Source organism: Peromyscus eremicus, chromosome 13 (genome assembly GCF_949786415.1).
Source record: "Peromyscus eremicus chromosome 13, PerEre_H2_v1, whole genome shotgun sequence".
Lineage (NCBI taxonomy): Eukaryota > Metazoa > Chordata > Mammalia > Rodentia > Cricetidae > Peromyscus > Peromyscus eremicus.
The window spans coordinates 50,594,445-50,613,914 of record NC_081429.1 but is presented as its reverse complement, the minus strand read 5'-3'; the positions used below and the strand labels follow the sequence as shown (position 1 = coordinate 50,613,914).

The 19,470-nt window shown below is 45.5% G+C and overlaps 1 protein-coding gene across 3 annotated transcripts in view; it reads right to left on the bottom strand.

The window, feature by feature from the left end:
* Positions 1 to 2,203: 2,203 nt before the first annotated feature.
* Ica1l (islet cell autoantigen 1 like) overlaps positions 2,204 to 19,470 on the bottom strand; it is a 48,390-nt gene continuing 31,123 nt past the window's right edge. The window contains exons 10-13 of one of the 3 annotated variants that reach the window (XM_059277982.1): positions 18,018 to 18,061; positions 12,133 to 12,390; positions 10,538 to 10,612; positions 2,204 to 2,575 (exon numbers count right to left, since the gene is read on the bottom strand). In XM_059277982.1, the coding sequence (XP_059133965.1) occupies positions 2,460 to 2,575; positions 10,538 to 10,612; positions 12,133 to 12,390; positions 18,018 to 18,061 (493 nt within the window). In that variant the 3' untranslated portion in view covers positions 2,204 to 2,459. The remainder of the gene's footprint in view (positions 2,576 to 10,537; positions 10,613 to 12,132; positions 12,391 to 18,017; positions 18,062 to 19,470) is intronic. The other 2 variants (XM_059277983.1, XM_059277984.1) reach the window with 2 other exon arrangements.

Here is a 19,470-nt window from a genome sequence, read left to right as displayed (position 1 = left end):
TAGAAAACATTGCTTTGTGCACTGTAATCTTTATTACAAGAAGCTCAGAAAGGGAGTTTTAGCCTAGTGCTGTCTATGAGCTTTGTAGATTTCTAGATCTATAAGATAGTGAATATGGCTGGGCATGGTGGCACACGCCTTTAATCCCAGCACTCGGGAGGCAGAGGCAGGCGGATCTCTGTGAGTTCGAGGCCAGTCTGGTCTACAGAGTGAGTTCCAGGACGGCCAGGGCTACACAGAGAAACCCTATCTTGAAAAACAAAAAGGGGTGGGGAATATGAATAAATATCCAGAGTGAGAGTGGAAATACATTTCCTTTTCAATGTGCAAATGCTGAAATCTACTTTGTTGAAATAGTTTGTTTCTAATGATATTAGAACTATACTGTACAATTAAAATTTTCAGAAAGTACAGATTACACCAATCTGATCTTTTATGACCTGGCATTTGTGCATCCCTTGAAGGTAAATGTGGCTCCGCTGGGGCTTTTCTAACTTTATATGAAGTCTTATGTGCAGTAAAATAAAGTAGAGTATAGGCGTTTCCTCCATTCAGTGTAAAAGACACCCGTTTTGACAAAGATGTTCGCAGTCTTCCTTGGTCAGGATAACTTGGGCCCTCCCCGGCAGCTGTCTTCCTGCTAAGTGCTACCATCCTGCCGCCTCCTTTTCTTATGTTGGTTCAATACAGCAAAATGTCTTTGTCTTTTTTCAAATGTTTTTATTCATTTTACATATCAACCACAGATCCCCCTCTCATCCCTCATCTTTTTCTTTTTTAATAATTTATTTTTATTTCATGTGCATTGATGTTTTGTTTAGGTGTCAGGTCCCCTGGAACTGGAGTTATAGACAATCCTGAGCTGCCATGTGGGTGCTGGGAATTGAACCCGGATCCTCTGGAAGAGCAACCAGTGCTGAACCATCTCTCTAGCCCTATGAAATTTCTTTTTCAACCACCAAATTATTAATGATTGAGCCTCAAATTACTTAATCATGAGAAAGTAGTATAAATAACTTTGATTTAATGAGTTACCGAATGGAATTGTTTGACTTGCAGTTATAACAAAACTTAGTAAGGCAGTTGATGTGGCTTCCTGGCTAACGAGGAAATAAACCATAACACTGTATTGAAAGATAACCAAAAACTGAGTAGTGATGATCGCATGTGTGTTGATTGTGGTAACTTTGAGCTGGGAAAATGGAAGGTATTGACCCTTCATTTTCATAGTTGAGGGTTCAGATTTTGTCTGGAGAGGGCATTGATTTCCTGCTCACTGCAGTATGGTTATACCAGATAATAGGCTGCTTCTGACACCTGTGAGGATGACAGATAACTGTGGAGTCACTCATTGGGAAGAGTACCCTTGCAAAGAAAGAGCACAGAACTGAGATGGAAGTTACCGTTCCTCAAGGCTGTTGACAAACTCCCCACGTTAAAGGGTGGGCAGGGAGCTGAGTGAGGGACACACCTCTCAGTTGTGCTTTCACGGGCTTCCCCGGCCGCCACTAAACCTTCCTTCCCTCCAGAGCTTAGAGTCTCAGCTTCTGCCAGTAGCTTTTGCTTAGAGATCAAATGCCACCTCGGGTTAGACGGAAAGGAAGAACATGGGCCGCCCCTTACTTCCTGTGGAATTTTCCATGTCTGTCAGAAAGCCTTCGGGGTTAAACCATGTGAAGAAATGAGATAAGAATATAAAGATGAGGTGTTGGAGAAACTTCTGGAGGTTTCGGGAAGACTGCCCAGGTAGGTAGCACTCTCCCTCACTGTCGTTTGTGGGGAAGAATGTGTCACCACATACTGCAGCAGTTTGTGAAACAGCCTGTCCAGTCCTGTTGTCTCCATTTCTACAGAAGAGGAGTTCCATCCTGCTGTTTTCCCCATGAAAATTCAGTGATTTTTTTTCAGGGGTCCCCATGATTGTGTATGAATGAAAATAACATTGCATTTAACTTCCAAATACAGAAAAGCAAGCACAACTTTCTCTGATTTCAGCAAAGCGGCCTGAGTTCTCTAGTCTTGTTCTACATTGTAATCAGGGAGAGAGCTTTCTATTCTACTGCTATTCCCCAAACAGAAAACACCTGCTAGTATCAAAAACTAACCCCAAACTATAGCCGCTTTATTCCTATTCTTGGCCCACTCATAGCAAAGTAACTTAAATATAAAACACTACCCAAAGAAATACGCCATGCTCCTGTGATTAGACGTAAGTTTGGTTTCTCAGTATTGCAGACTGGGGAGTTTCTAGAAATTTCCACATACTATCAACAGCTTGCACATTCAGCATAATAAGTACATAGCTGCTCAGACGCCAAGCCCTCTGACTGAGGCTGGCAGGCAGGTGATCTGTCTTGCACACACACTTCTGGGTGTGATCACAGTGTGACTCCTCCACAAAGGCAAGCGTTGCACAGTTGATGCCTTGAGACCCCTGAACCTGTGACATGTGACCCCAGTCAGGCGTTGAGAAGCTCATCGTCTGAGTGTCCAATGGCATCTGGGTTGGACAGAGGATCCAAGTCTGCAAATAGATTGAACCAGGCTGACATGTCTTGGTTACCATTGTTGGGGGCTAGTAAAAAGAAAAAAAAAGACATTAAAGAGATTCAGCTTTTGGAAATAATATTTTTGTACTACTTTTGTGATTTTTAAAGCAGATGCTTAATAAAAATAACGTTGGCTGACAATGATTCACTATATCCCCTTAAGGATAATTTTAAAATACAAATGCAAGTAACTTCTGTTTGGTGTCTCTTGGGGATGGTGACGAGGATCATCTTAGGAATTTCAGATGATTTATAGAAGGCTCTCAGATAAGGTTTAAAGTTAAAGTAACTTCTGTTCCTCCCCCACAAAAAACATTAAACTCTGCTTAAAACCTCTTTGTTGGGGCTGGAGAGATGGCTCAGTGGTTAAGAGCACTGGCTGTTCTTCCAGAGGACCCAGGTTCAATTCCCAGGACCCACATGGCAGCTCACAGCTATCTGTAACTCCAGTTCCAGGTTATCTGATACCCTCACACAGACTACATGGAGGCAAAACACCTATGCACACGAAATAAAAAATAAAGCCATGAGGTGGTGACACACGCCTTTAAATCCCGGGAGGTTCAAGGCCAGCCTGGTCTACAGAGCGTGTTCCAAGACAGCCAGGGGTACACAAAGAAACCCTGTTTTAAAAAACCAAAATAAGCCGGGTGGTGGTGGTGGTGCACGCCTTTAATCCCAGCACTCAGGAGGCAGAGCCAGGTGGATTTCTGTGAGTTCAAGGCCAGCCTGGGCTACCAAGTGAGTTCCAGGAAAGACGCAAAGCTACACAGAGAAACCCTGTCTCGAAAAACCAAAATAAGTAAATATTACTTTTGTAATACTTTTTATAAATAAGTATTACTTTTATTTACTTCAAAAATATTAGACATAAAGGGGGAAAATCCCTCCTAACCTTATCATTTATACATCAGGAAGTTGTCTCTTTAATTTTTATTCTGTCTCTTTTGAGGCAGAGTCTTGCTGTGTAGCTCAGGCTGGCTTCAGATTTGTGATCCTCTGCCTCAGGCTCCTAAATTTTGGATTACAGGTATGTACCATCATGCCCAATGCTTGTCAAAATATTTGCTAGCAAGGGCTGGGGAGATGGCTCAGCAGGTAAGTGCCAGGTTTGATACCCAGGGATCATGGAGAGAAACACACATTTTCTCCCTCTCTCTAAAGGTAATTTTAAAAAAATGTAAAACATTTTGATAAGACACTGTGTCTCAGACCCTAGTGGTTTTTGTTTGTTTGTGTGGTAGTTTGAATGTCATTGGCCCCCATAATCTCATAGGGAGTGACACTATTGGGAGATGTGGATTTGTTGGAGGGAGTGTGTCACTCTGCGGGGGTGGACTTTGAGGTTTCCTATGCTCAGGATACCGCCCAGCGTTTTAGTTGACTCCCTGTTGCCAGCAAGATCTACGACTCTCAGCTACTCCTCCAGCACCACGTATGCCTGCATGCAACCCTGTTCCTTGTCATGATGGTAATGGGCTGAACCCCTGAAACTGTAAGTGAGCCACCCCAATTCAGTATTTTCTTTATAAGAGTTGCTGTGGTCATGGTGTCTCTTCATAGCAATAAGCAAACCCAAACTAAGAAGTTGGTACCAGGGACTAGGGTATTGCTGTGATAGGCCTGACATGATTTTGTTTGGAGTTAATATGGACTTTGGGAGTTTGGGTTAAGAAAGCAGTGGAATGCTTTAAGTGCTGCTTAATGGGCCATACTAGTAGGAGCTACCTCAAGAGGTTTCAGAGAAGAATTTTAGTATGTTACCTAGAGATCATTCTTGTGATATTTTGGTGGAGGAAGTGGCTGCTTTTTGCCCTTGTCCAAAGAGTCTGCCTGAGACTAAAGTGAAGAGTTTTGGATTAGTTCTGCTGGCAGAGGAAAGCTCAAAACAGCCTAGTGTGGACTCTGTCATGTGTTTTATTTAGCGGTAACTCTAATGAAGATTTGTAATGAAAAGGAGCAAGCTGAGCAGGGTAAATTACAAAATGAATTTTTTTTGTTTTTGTTTTGTTTTTGGTTTTTCGAGACAGGGTTTCTCTGTGTAGCTTTGCGCCTTTCCTGGATCTCGCGCTATAGACCAGGCTGACCTCGAACTCACAGAGATCCGCCTGCCTCTGCCTCCCGAGGCTGGATTAAAGACGTACGCCACCACCACCCGGCACAAAAATGAAATTTGAGGAGAAAATGCGATAGAGCTAAATTCTGTGTGCAAGAAGATAAGTAAAGAAAAGCGATAAAGGGAGTGGTGACCTCGGGGCAAGATCCCACCCAGGTAAGTTTCCAACTTGTAGAAAGAAACTAAAAAGCTCAGAACCTGGTGTGGTTGTGCATAGCTATACAATCCCAGCACTCGGGAGTCAGAGGCTGGCAGATCTGAGTTTGAGGCCAGCCTGGTCTACAGAGCAAGTTTCAGGACAGCCAAACTTAGGCAGGAAAGACAGAAAGCTGGTAAAGATGTAATTGAACAAGGGGGCCATGTTCCAGCCCCAGCAGGCAGGAGAACTTGGCAACTTTGGCCACATGGTTCTGACTTTAGAGTTAAGGATAGAAGGAAAGAGTTATGAAACTAAGTTTGCTGAGGCCAGGCATGTGTCAAGGGTGTCCCTGAATGGAGGCCTAAGTAGAGAGGCCATTGCATGAAGCTGTGAAGTTGAAGCCTGGATTACCTTGGAGACCCCAAGATGTTGGAGATGATGCCAGAGTTATGGGAAACCTGCTGAGGAACCAGCCCAAGAGAGAAGTGTGTTGCAGTCAACAGCACTGAACACAGTTGGAGCATTTCCACATCAGACATGGAGATGCATAGTTTGGAGTTTGCCCAGGGGGGTTTTGGTCTTGCTTTGGTCCAGTATTTTCTCACTGTGCTCCCTTCCAAAATTTTGGAATGGTAATGTATCCTGTGCCGTTATATATTGGAAGTATGTGATCTGCTTTTTTTATTTTTATTTTATAGGAGATTGCAGTTAAGAGATTGCATGAGTCTCAGGAGAGACTTTGAACTTTGGGACTGTTACTGACTATGGGGAGTTCTGAATGAAGTTAGACTAAATGCATTTTGCATTATGTTTTTTTTTTTGTTTCTGTTTTTTTTTTGGTTTTTCGAGACAGGGTTTCTCTGTGTAGCTTTGTGCCTTTCCTGGAACTCACTTGGTAGTCCAGGCTGGCCTCGAACTCACAGAGATCCACCTGGCTCTGCCTCCCGAGTGCTGGGATTAAAGGCGTGCGCCACCACCGCCCGGCTTGCATTATGTTTATGTCACAGCTTATGGGGGCCAGGGAGTGGAATTTGGTAGGAGGTGTGGCTTTGTTGGAGTAGGTGTGGCCTTGTTGGAGGAAGTGTGTCACTGTGGGGGCGGATTATGCTCAGGATACCGCCCAGTGTGTCAGTTGACTTCCTGTTGCCTGCAAGATGTTGGATGGTCAGCCATTCTTCCAGTACCATGTCTGCCTGCATGCCATGCGCTCCCCACCGTGATGATATTGCATGATGTATAACGGTGATAATGAACTGTAGAGCCACCTCAAATGTCTTTTGTTTGTTTTTATAAGAGTTGTAATGGTCATGGTGTCTCTTCTCACAGCAATAGAAACCCTAAACTGCCCTGGCTGTCCTGGAACCTGCTCTGTAGACCAGGCTGGCCTCGAACTCACAGAGATCCGCCTGCCTCTGCCTCCCAAGTGCTGGGATTAAAGGTGTGCACCACCCATGGGCAGGCTTTTGGGAGCCCAGTGCCTGTGGTGTGGTATCTTGCACAGCCTTAGTGCAGCGGGGAGGGGCTTGGACCTGCCTCGGCTCATTGTGCCGGGCTCTGCTGACTCCCCATGGGAGACCTTGATTTGGGGGATGTGGAGATGGGGGGTGGCTTGGGAGGGAGGGCTGGGGTGTGGGTGGTATGTAGGGTGAGTAGAAAATTTCTTAATATAAAAGAAAATGGAAAAAAAAGAAACTGGGACATGCTTGAATTTTCATCCAAAAAAAAAAAGTGTCCTTTCAATCAATTGGTAAAAGCATCTGTGCTCAAAGATTAAGTTGACTTTAAAATGTTCTTTAATAATTAGAATATAAATTAAAGGGTTTTATTACGGCAAAAAAAAAAAGTGTGCACCACCTCTGCCGGCCAGGGTTTTATTTTTTATTTATTTATTTTTTAAATGTGTTATCACTCTTCACAAAGCAGTAGCCTGCTTTTAAAGAATGAATTGTTTTATTGTATATTTGAGCACCTGCACACCTGGACTTGGAGTTAGACAGTAGGGAGCTGCCATGTGGTTGCTGAGAATTGAACCTGGCTCCTCTGGAAGAGCAGCCAGTGCTCTTAACCACTGAGCCATCTCTCCAGCCCCTCAACCCACCTTATTATTAATGTTTCAATCCCTCTCATTTCAATACCTCCTAGAATGGAAAGTTTTGTATGTCAGTAGCCTGCAAATTTTCCTGTAATGTATTCAAGGATACATGTTGATACATGAGAGCTAGGACTAGTAGATCATACATGGCGATAACAGTGGGTCATTTCAAAGGCTACTAGTCCCTTGTCTTTGGGTTACTGTTGCTGGGATGAAACGCCATGAGGAAAAGCAATCTGGGGAGGAAAGAAGTCAGGACAGGAACACAAGCACGGCAGGAACCTGGAGGCAGGAGCTGATGCAGAGGCCATGAAGGGAGCTGCTTACTGGCTTGTTCCTCATGGCTTGCTCAGCCTGCTTTCTTATAGAACCCAGGACCACCAGTCCAGAAGTGGACCCATCCACAGTGGGCTGGGCCCTCCCTCATCAATCACCAATTAAGAAAAATGCCCTCCAGGCTTGCCTGCAGCCTGATCTTATGGAGACTTTTTCCCAGTTGAGTCTCCCTTCTCTCTGATGACTTTGGCTCATGCCAAGTTGACATAAAACCAGCTAGGACATCCCTGAAGGACAAGGAGTCTAGAAACCATGACAGGGGCCTGGGGGACAATCCAGGAACTGGATATGCACTGGGTCACAATCACAGAGAGATAAATGTCCAACTCAGAACAGAGTCAAGGAACCCTCTGCTGTGTCTGAGGCCCCGTGTGTCAGGGCAGAGCCTGTGGCTTCGCTGTGTTTGGGTCCAGCTCCAGTTCTGGGAACTGAGGTCATGTCAGCTATACACATGCAAGGACTGCTCTGAGTCCTGGGTGTTCCACTCTGCTTCACAGTCAGACAGAACCACTTACATAGGACATGGGAGAGCAAGCATAGAGATGGCTGCTGATCACGGTCGTGCCCAACACCTTCTTGATGAGTGTGTAAAAAGTATAAGGCGGGAAATGAATTTCGTTATCTGTGATTAGAAAAAGAAACAGAACTCGGGCGGTGGTGGCGCACACCTTTAATCCCAGCACTCAGGAGGCAGACGCAGGTGGATCTCTATGAGTTCAAAGCCAGCCTGGGCTACCAAGTGAGTTCCAGGACAGCCAGGACTGCACAGAGAAACCCTGTCTCAAAAAACAAAACAACAAAGAAAAAAATAAACTTTTTTTTTTTTTTTGAGAGAGAGAGAGAGGTGGTTTCGAACTCATGGCAGTCCTCCTGCCTCACCCTCCCATTCTGGTAAAATGACATCGTTCTGGTCACTCCTCATCCCACCCCTGGGAAACTGAGCAGCGGTATTGTGGTGAATCTTATGCATCTATTTTGGTTAATATCTAAATGAATTTGTCTGTCTAGTTAGGGATGGAATTGCTTAATGATAAATATATGTATGTCCAGGTAAATCAGAAACTGCAAAACCATTTTTCCTAATAGTATTACATTTAATTTGTGCTTCTTTAATCTGTACTTCTCTAAGGCTCTCTTTGTTGCCGCATCCTTGTGAACATGGGGATTGTCTTCTTATTCTAGCCACAGTGTTGCATTCTTAGGGTTTTTAATGTTTTGTTGGGGCTGGCTTGTTGCTGTTTTGTCTCTGTAACACAGTCTTGCTGCATAGCTTGGGGTGGCCTCTGACCAGCTGTAGCCTGTGCTGGCCTGGCTCTTCCTGCTGGCGTCTTTGAGTATTGGCATCTGGGGATTAAAGGAAGTGCTGTCTCATCTGGATTTCCCATCAGTGTTGCACTGTTTTAATGGTGTTGGACTGAACCCACACCTGCACATGCTAGATAGGCACTCTACTTCTGAGCTAGCTCTGGGTCCTGAATTTCAGCTTCACTTTGCATTCAATGATTAGTGAAGTGGCACACTTAATGAGTTAAATTCCCACCCCACCCCCCTGTTTTTAAAGACAGGGTTTCTCTGTTTAACAGTCCTGGCTGTCCTGGAACTCACTCTGTAGACCAGGCTGAACTCAGAGACCTGCCTTCTGAATGCTAGGATTAAAGGTATGTGCCACCACTGCCCCACATGAGTTAATTTCTAAGTTATCAGATTTTCCATTATTACTTTATGCCCAGAGCTGAGAGCTACCTTTTTCCTGCTGTTCCTTCCCCCACAAAGCAAAGCAGCCTGGGTACAGGGCCTTTCTCAGGACCTCTGCTTGGTTTTTTTGTTGTTGGTTTTGTTTGGGACTGAGACTCACTATGTGGACCAGGCTGGTCTTGAACTCACAAAGATCCACCTGCCTTCGCCTCCCGAGGGCTGGGTTACAGGCGTGCACCACTGTGCCCGGCAATATCTTTGCTTTCTGTGTACTATGAGCCGTGACTACCTGCTGCATGTAATGCTTGGTCCTCAGTCATCCCACACTGGGAGGTAGTAGATCCTTTAGGAGCTGTGGGCTGAGGACCAGGGTGTAGCTCAGTAACAGGGCACCACATGGGAGGGAACTGACGTCACTGCTGGCCACTGGGACTGCGGCCTTGGCTCCCGGGAGGTAAACAGGCCTCCTTCAGCATGGCCCTGTCGCCTGTGCAGAAGCAGTGACCAACTGACCATGGACTAAAACTCTTCAACCCTGAGCCAGGACACAGTAAGGTGCTAACTAGCAGGTGTACAGGAGAGGAAAAAGGAGACCTCAGTCCCGGCTGAGGGTGCAGCTGACGGGTGGTCCAGCATGGAAAGGCCCTACCTAGTTCTACGCCAGCACCAGAGAGAGAGATGGGGGAGAAAGGAGGAAAATTACAATTCAACAACAACCACAATAATAAACATTATGTAAAAATTACTAATGATTGAGATGTGGTGGCCTTCACCTGTAATCCTAATTCTCGGAAGGTTGAGACTGGAAAATCCAAGAGTTCAAGGCCAGCCTGGCTACACAGCGAAATCGCTGTCTGCCATTTAAATGACTTCAGTTCAGAACACACAGAATACAGAGCGAGGTGTGGCTTGCAGGAATTATGGTTGCCAAATATAACAACATCTGAAAAACCTAATCAAAAAATACATGGGATACTTTATTTTTTAGTTTCTCATAATGCTGATTTATTGAAAATTTTTGAAGTATTGGTATAATAAGAACTTGGACGTCTGCCCAAAAGACCTTCCATAGGCAAACACTTGAGAAATTTGAGCACAAAATGATTAAGTATAGTGATAATTATAACCCACAGAAAAATATGGATTCAGATCTATAATAGATTATGAATGGGAAGAGAAGTCTGTTTAGAGCAGTGTGAACCAATGTGCTATCCTGTGTTAGGGAGGTCACTGTCTATCCTTATGCAGCAAATGCTGTGGCACATGCTGTAGGATGAGTGACCTCTGAGGTCCGTCTTGCTAAATGAAGTGCCCTGTCACCGAAACCCAAAGCCTGTCATTCCAGGGGTACAGAGTATCTGAAGCCGTGAGATCCGTACACACCTGCAATCCCACAGATCGGAGGTTGTATCCTAGGTGCCTGGATCATTCCTGTCTACGGCCATCATGCAGTCCAAGGCATCTTCTGAGCTGGGTTTGCCCAGTGATGGAGCACACAGCTACCACAGATGATGCCTGGTTTTTTCGTTCACACTATGAGGCAAAGTGGTCCTTTTCTAAATTCTCCTGAATCTCACTGAGTATTAATACAGTGAAAAGAAGTGACTTACATTTTAATTTCTTTGGACTCTGTGAAGGCACTGGCAGGTTATCTGAGTGTTCTGATCCCTCTTGGGAGACCCAGCCTTTGGGGGGAGGAAAGACAGAGAAACAGGAGTCAAAAGCTGGATCCTCCTGTCTGCCAGAGGTAAGCACCTGACGAGCGCCATCTCCTTAGTCTCTGCCTTTTGATGGGGAGTGAAGAGTGTTTATGGACATTGAGAGAGGTTTGCAAACATGTACACTTTTTTTCCTGGTTTGTTGGATTACTGATTTTCCTTCCTTTCCTTAGTTGTTATTAAGGATCGCTGGTTTACTGTGCTAGGCGTGGTGGGCTAATCATGCCTATTCTTACTTTTAGGATAGTCAACAAATCTCTAATGATTAATCACTTCACACATGCCTTTGGTTTGCCTTTCGATAAGTATGAAGAGCACGGATTTACTGTAAAGCACAAAACGTGACTGCTGCAGGGGGTCATGGGAGTTTGAGAGATGAGATCCGGGGCTATAAGGGAGGCTGCACTACCGCTACAGCTGTGGAAACAGGAAACAACCACTGGAGTCCCAGAAAATATGGGCCCCACTTCCATGTGCCTCAGAAAGTTCAAGGATTGGATTAGAAGTCCACAGCTCAGACTCCTGTCTGAACTCACGTGAGGGCTGAACGGGAGCTAAAGAAGCAATAGTGGCCGGTGCTGCCGCACCCCTTTAATCCCAGCACTCCTGAGGCGGAGGCCCGCCTGTCTACAGAGCAAGTTCCAGGAGAGCAGGGCTACCCAGAGAAGTGCGGTCTCAAAAATCCGAAGATGGTGCCCTGGGGATCTGGAAGTACTTAACTCGGTGGTGGACAATGGTACTTTGAAGTGAGTCTGGAGGTAAGAGAGCAGATGCAGACGGGTTTTTATCCTACAGCTCATGCTGCTGTGCTTTTATAAAAATGGAAGCGGCATGCTGACACGAGTCTGGGAAGTGACTAGAGGCGTGTGGAGGAGGAGCTGAGAGGCCGGAGACCTGTTGGACTCTCTTGCAGCAGCACAGACAACCAAGTGAGTTCCGAGTGGAGTGGAGAGTGGACAGGCTCAGTTTGACACCAGCACAGACGAGGAGCAAAATTACTCCCAAGGTGCAGCCCTGATACAGGACCACCAAGGGGTTGCTGGTGACCCCTTCTCTAGGACAGCCCTCTGCCCCACACCCCCAGCTCTCTCCAGTGTCCGCCACTCCTGCTGCCCCTTCCTCTTCCTCCCCCCCCCCCCTTAATTCTGAACCCTGCAGGAAAAAACACACCAAATTTTGCTTGGGGTGGTGGTGGCATCCCCTGGCCCAGGAGTGGTTTAGATCAGTGCTGTAAACCGGACACTGGGCCGTCAGTGTGGAACACATGGGTTTGGTGGAGGATGCGAGGAGACAGCCCTTGTTTCAGACTTGCTGACAGCTGTAGTGTGATTTAGATTTGATATTTTTCCTGCTGACTGGTACGACTGCAGATTTTACCTAGTAGTGGTGAAGTTAAAACCTATTTCCCTTGATTCTAGCTTCAATAACCACAGTAGTGTGGCTTAGCAGACACAAAGCCCATGTCCAAATGTCTCATCAACACTTACTGTTGAACGCTCCAGCATGAAGGCCAAGGTCAAAGAGCTGTGAGGGAAGGAACTGGGAGGCGTAGGAGAGAGGCCCGGATCCCACTGGAGGCTCCTGGGAGGCGAGGCCAGCGCTGGGGCTCCTGCAGGCCGTCTGGCACTCGTGTGTAAATTCACCAGCACTGGAAGAGGTGGGGCTTAGGAAGCTGTTCAGAAATGAGAATTCCTTTTCAAGATCGTCTCCTTCCAGCCAGTCTCTCGGCAGAGGTCTTGCAGCTGCTGGTGAGAACGAAAAGCAAGGGTTTACTTCCCTTTGAGGAAGTGAGAGCAGGACATAGGAGAACTGATTCAGTTTTCCTTTATGGCTTTAACATGATTTTAAAACAACTATATTGATTAGAAGTCTTCAGTTATTTCTAACAAGACAGGATTGAGATCAAAATGGTCAAGACAGTTGTGAATGCCCATGAACACGTAAGCTAAGAACACAGACGGACACAAGCCTGTGGAGTAGTAAGGAACACACAGGGAGTGAGGTGATGCTCTGACACCGATGAGTGCTGGAAACCCACGGGAACTGACTCGTGCACATAGACGCAGCATGCTCATGACCTAGAGGCGATAAACAGCGTGCTTTGATCACAGTGTAGTAAAACAATGTTAAAGCTAGAAAACAAGTTCTTTTACTGATAAGTTTTAAAACCTACAGTGAAACAATTTTAGCGGAAAGAAAAAAACTTCCTGAGACACTATGGTAATGTTTCATAATCCATGTGATAAATACCAAGAATGAAGGAGAGGTTGTGGTGCCCTTCACAGGGCCTTCACTCCAGTATAACTAGTAAAAGTCCCAGGACTATTCAGGATACGAAATAACCCCAAAATCATGTACTTAAAAGCTCCAGAATTCAGGAAGAACTGGAGAACCTGTGGTATTTGTACTGGGAACAGCCCTCACCCACCATAACCATTCTAGCCTGGAATACCCAGTCTCACTTGAGGGGCTCCCCCACCACCATTTCACGATCTGCCCTTTTACCTGAGGCTAAATTCCATAACTACAGTCAAGAGCTGAGGCTCCGATCACCCCGCAGACCTCATCGGACAGACACTGAGTGGCGGGGAGGAGGACAGGATTAAGGAGACGTGAGAGGAGCGGAGCAGAGCTGCTCACTGGACTTTGGTTGAAGGCCCTCGCCAGCAAGAAGCAGAGGTCAGCACAAGGAACTTTCCCGTAAGTTCTTTCTCCATCTCAGCTGACGCCCTGTGGCTTCCTAAGCGTCTCAGCAGAAAGCCTGTGTGACCCTATGGGCTGCAGGTTTTGCCTTACAAAGTCTAATTCTGTCAGGGCATCGGCGTAGGCTCCATATACTCTCACTTGTCAGAGTTTCTTTTCTTTCCTTTGTCTTTTTTTTTAAATCCCAAGTGCTGGGATTAAAGACATATGCCACCACCACCTGGCTGAGAAAGGTTTCTTAACTTTTTGACATGTAACTTCATCGAGCTAATGCTAAGGCAGTTAATTGCAACTCTCCCTTGAGAAGCCCATGCTTGGGTCTGTCTTGTTTTTTTTCCCTGAGCATCTCACTATTGCATGCATGCTTAAAATCTTTGTAAAATATGACTTTTCATAAACTACAACTCAGAAATCACCTGCCTCTGCCTCCCAGGGTGGGGTTAAAGGCATGTGTGCCACCCTCACCTGGCCAGAATTTTTAACTGAGTGTATTTATTTATCAGTGTATGTGTGTGTATGGTCACATGTGTGTGAAGATCTTAGGTCGCTTTCAAGGAGTAGGTTCTGTTATGGCTAAAGAAGCACGATTTTATGCTAGACCTCCATCTTGGTACCCACCAACCCTTTGTCACTGACTCCAGTGCCCAGTAACCCTGACTCAATGACCCCACACAAAAATGTACAGCTATGATTATCTACTTGTTAGGATATGGCTGCTTTTCTTGCATCTGTAACTTGCTTACGTAGATACTCCAAAGACTTGAGTTGCCTTAATCACTTAACTTGGCAGCCAGAACAGTTTTTATTTGCTTGCATAGATATGGAAGGTCTTCCTATGATTTTCCCCTTTAAAAATCCTTTCCCATACTGCTTGATGGCAATCTCAAATTCGGCTCAGAGATTGTTCATCCTGCTAGCAGCTAATGAATAGATCTTTTAATTACAATTGGATTCAGTCTGTGGTCTTTTCCCAGGGGTTCCCTTCCTCCACCTTGTGGTTCCTGGGCAATGAACTCCGGGCATCATGTTTGACGGCAGGGTGCCGTCACCGGCTGAGCCATTCCGATTCCCAGCCTGACTTTTCGCATGGGTGTTGAAGATCCAAACTCAGGTCCTGCTCCTTGTGTAATTATATTGACTGAGCCATCTGCCCAACCCCTGTCTCAGTTTTTAATTATTATTTTATGTGTATGAGTGTTTTGCCTGCATGTATGTACATGTACCAGTGAGCATGCTTGGTGTCCATGGAGGTCAAAAGAATTGTCAGATCCCCTGGAACTGGAGTTATAGATGGTTGTGAGCTACCAAGTGGGTGTTGGGAATCAAACCTGGGTCCTCTGGAAGAGCAGCCAATGCTCTTAAGCACTGAGCCATCTCTTCAGCTCCACTATTAATATTTAAAGATTTACTTATTAGTGTGTATGAGTGCTTTTGTCTGCATGTACATCTGTATACTAGAAGGGAGCATTAGATTCATGAAACTACAGTTACAGATGTTGTGAGCTGCTATATGGGTCCTGGGAATTGAATGAACTCAGGACCTCTTAACCTCTGAGCTGTCTCTCCTAATATTTTTAATAAGACTCCAATTCTGCTTCATACTAGCTAGCTCTGGAATTCTTTTCTGAAGCCATAAACCTTGGGTTTCCCTGAGTTGGGGTCCCTAAAACATTTAGGGGTGTCTCTTCATGGAGCTGGAGGTGACGGTAGAGCTGAGCTCCTGTCCCTCACCACTGACATGGTCCTTGGCCCTGCAGAGGAAAGGGTGCTTTCAGGCCAAGAGCACCTAAGGTCTAGCTACCCCTCCTCACAAGCACTCGGCTTCAGAAGCCACTCAGAAGCACACCACTACTGCCCATGCTCCAGCTCACCATCCAACAGAGAAGAGAGGACTCCTAAACCTTCCCAAAGAAACTCCATGCTCAAACAACTGCAGAGAATTCAAGCCCAAGAATATTCTCAGAGATAGTGGAGCTATGCTAAGAGACCCAGGAAAAAGATAATCTTGCTGGACATATAGGCTAAACCATGGCCAGCTGCTTTGCCTGAAAGAACCAGGAGGGAAGCTGGCTGGGGTCAGAACACTTGGTGTGTGAAACAATTTGTACTGTAACATTCCTGAAGTCAGTAGAGTGACCAGCTGGAAATGAGTGGAGCTGACTAGCCAAGTGTGGTCAGGGGAAGATTTCAAAACGGACAAAGTTGCCACCTCAGGCATCTGACCCTGAGGTGAGGAGAGGGGAAGATGAAGAACAGACCCCATTAAAATCATTCCTCATCTTACTAAAAAACAAGCAAATAATAAGTGGGAGACTAACACCCCGAGTTACTAAAACACGTTTACAAAATCCAGTTTTCAGCAAATGCTCATGGGGCATGTACTAGCAAGAAGGCAAAAAACTAGAAGTTATGTGCGACACTGACTAAAGGTCACATTAGTACTCAAACTTCCAGTCACTTAGCTACTCAGCGAACTAAAGGAATCCATGATAAGATGCGTAAGAGAAGGAGAGGAGCACAAGCTGGTGGTTAAGCCCCAGAGGCCGAGCAGATGGGATGGGGAATGGGCTCTTCCACAGATGCCAGCTTGGAGCTTGGCTTGCACTCACTATCTTTCCAAGAGCTAGCCAGGACACAACGGTAGTGCCTGGTTGTAGCATGGTAGCAACAGTAAGAATAGATTGAAGACGACAGGAAGCATTTCTTGCTTCAACCCTCCCCAACTCCAAGAAGCTCACAGGAAGAGGGGGGAGCAGATAACCTGTCCTTTCGGAGAAGGGAATAAATTAAGTGCAAGCCTTAGCTTGAAATCTGGTACTAGGTTCACTAGGTGAAACCCAGTGACAGACAGATGGCCCCATAGTCCCTGCCACTAGCACCACCAACTGATGCTCTAGCCCCGTGGTTCTCAACCTTCCTCAGGTTGCGACCCTTTAATACAGTTCTTCATGTTGTGGTAACCCCCAAACATAAAATATTTTGTTGCTACTTCCTAACTGTAATTTTGCTACTGTTACGAATCATAATGTAAATACTCATGCTTTCCAATGGTCTTAGACAACCCCTGTGAAAGTGTGATTCAAGTCCCAAAGGGGTTGCATTCCACAGATTAAGAACCATTGTTCTAGCCTTTAGCCAGACTGTCAAGTAACTATCCATCAGCCCTTCCCATCCAGACATAAACACTGTGGCTCAGAGCAGGGAAGTAATCACAGGACTTCACCTTAGAGCTCACTATAGGGCCCCCTGGGTGAAACCCAGCAGTAGGAAGACCTGAGGACTCTATCCTTAGGTCAGCTCTCAAGATAGAGCCACCCGATCTGCAGTGGCATCAGATGAAGACCCCACTCCGGGGACTGCATCACTGTGAGCACTACACCCGTGCTTGGTGAACAGGCACAAACTTGCACTGGTCTGTGGCAGAACCTAGCTTAGTATCATTTGGGCCAAGTGACTACTACCAACGTTCCCAAATTTGGTAGACATGAGGCAAGACTGTTTGAAATGTGATTGCTGGCTGGTATCACCCAACACTGGGGCAGTCCTAATGATCCCTGTCCCTAGGCCAGTGCTGAGGACAAGCCTCAGCGCCTGCCCTAGTGTCAGGGAGACCCTGGGCTCATGTTGATTAGACTTACTAGCATTAACAAGTTATTCGCAGTAGTTTTGGACTCACCAGCAGCAGAGAGTCCATTTTGGTCTTAGGCTGTAGGACCCAACTGTGACCTGGTATTTCAATGTTGGTCACTTCAGGACTACCTACCCCATTTCTCCCCAAATGACAGCCATCATAATACGGAAGGCGGCTGTCCACAAGGAAAGTAGATGTCAACTTACTGCATAAGAGCCTGGGGCTGGCGCCTCCGATGATACGCACAGTAAGAGGGAATACTGTGGTGCCTGATTACAGGCCAGTGACAGTGGATGGCATCCTGGAGTGGGAGCTACACCGCGTTGAGAGCTGCCATGTGGGTGCTGGAAACCAAACCCAGGTCCTCTGCAAGAGCAGTAAGTGCTCTCCAGCTTCCGTTTTTAGAAGCTGGTGTTTTCACATTTCAGTCTCTGTGACAGTGTTCAGTTGTTACTGTTACAGTATTGCATCTTACAAACAAAAGACTTTATTGGTAAGTCTTAAGGTAATCCGCAAAGCAGAAGACTGGAGTTGACACACCAGAAATATAGAAAGGACTCAAGGCACACTGAAGGAAAATCAGCCACAGGGAAACTGTAAGATGAGGAGAAACGAGGAAGCCCGTGTCAAAGTGGAGGCAGCAGCAAGGGACGTCATGCCAGTGCACACCTTTAATGCCAGCACTTGGGCAGAGTCCCAGGCCAGTCAGGGTCACACAGAGAAACCGTCTCCAAAGGGGGTGGGGGGGATTGGGACGTGTAGCAAGATCACACCTAGCCATGATTTAAAAATGTAAATGGATTAAATTCTTCCATTAAGTCCGGGACTGGTGACTGAATGTACTTTTTAATAAAAGTCCCAATTATACGTGGCTTAAAGCAATCAGTTGGCCTGAGAAGTGGACAGGGTAGAGTTACAAAGTGACAACATTTCAAATGCAGTTTAAACTAGTCTTTTAAAACCATCTTTTAAAAGAGTGTGACAGACCATTCTCCATTAAAACGTGGCCATTTCAGTTTGGTGCATCTACCGTCTTACCTGGTTCTCTCTCAAATCTCTCTTCCTCTTCTGACAAAGCTACTCTAAAGTAAAAACAGATTTTGGTTAAAATACATTTGAGGTTCATAGCCCCCAGTTTCATATAATCAAAATTTTAATTCAAGAGGTACATAATACACTTGTCTGGTAGATCAAGTCTGTAACAGAGTGTGTCTTATTTCTGTAGATCTGCACAGGCTGTAAAAACCCTTATTCTTATTTTTTTTCTTTTTTTTCTGTCTCCTCTCCCCTCCCCTCCCCCCCCTTTGGTTTTTCCAGACAGGGTTTCACTGTGTAGCTCTGGCTGTCCTGGAACTCACTCTGTAGACCAGGCTGGCCTCGAACTCAGAGATCCGCCTGCCTATGCTGGGATTAAAGGTGTGCGCCACCACCGCCCTGCTCCCTGCTCGCTCTTTCCACCCCCGTCTCAGTAAACAGTAATTCAGAGTCTATATCTGGATCATAGGCACTGGGCTGATACAAGGTTGAATATTCCTAATTTGGAAATCTGAACTCCGGAATGTCCACAGCCTTTTGAACAGCAAGATGATAGGCTAAATAGAAAACTTGTTTATCATGAGGCTTGTTTTCTGGACACACTATTTAAAGGAGACTGACGTCCTCTCAGGTCACAAGCACAAGACACACAGAACACACACCAGTTCCTTTCCTCTGCATCCATGTCTTCCTTTCAGTATGGTCTTCTAAAAGAGGGGAGGACATGGGGTAGAATTATGTAGAAATTTCTGGAGTCTTTGCTCTCACTGAAGAAACCACTGTTACTTGCTCTTTTTTTTTTACTGTGTTTTAGAGTATTGCCCACAGACTTCGGAGCTTATTTTTTGAATTAAAATTATCCTAATCAATTAAAAAAAGATTCAAGAAAGCATAAATGAATTTCATGTTTAGACCTGGATCCCATCCCTAAGATATGTTTATGCAAATATACCAAAATTCCTTTTTAAAGTCTGAAAACTGGCACACTTGTACAAACACTTTGGGTAAGGGCCCTCACCCTGTGCATCTCAGAGCCTCTGGCTACAGGCTGTGGTGTTTCATTTTTATGCACTAAGGGCTGGGGTGGCCTTTACTTAACTTGTAGGAACTAAATGAGAGGAGACAAATACCCCACACAAAATGTGACATTCTACTTTGTATAATAAAGTGATATTTGCCAAAGAGAATAAGACAAGCCAGTCTATGACATCCCTAGTCAATGGTCATTTCCAATATGTATCTAATATGCTATGCTGAGTTAGTACACCCATGTCACATGAATGGGGCACAGAAACCGAAGAGAGACTGAGCTGTTATTCCTGGGCATGGCTTCACAGTTGCCAGTATTGAAGGCTGTTAATGTGTCTTTAAAGACACGCAAAGACTAATACAGTGTCAATTTTTAAAAAAATACTGAAAACCTAGCCAGGCAGTGGTGGTAAATGTCTTTAATCCC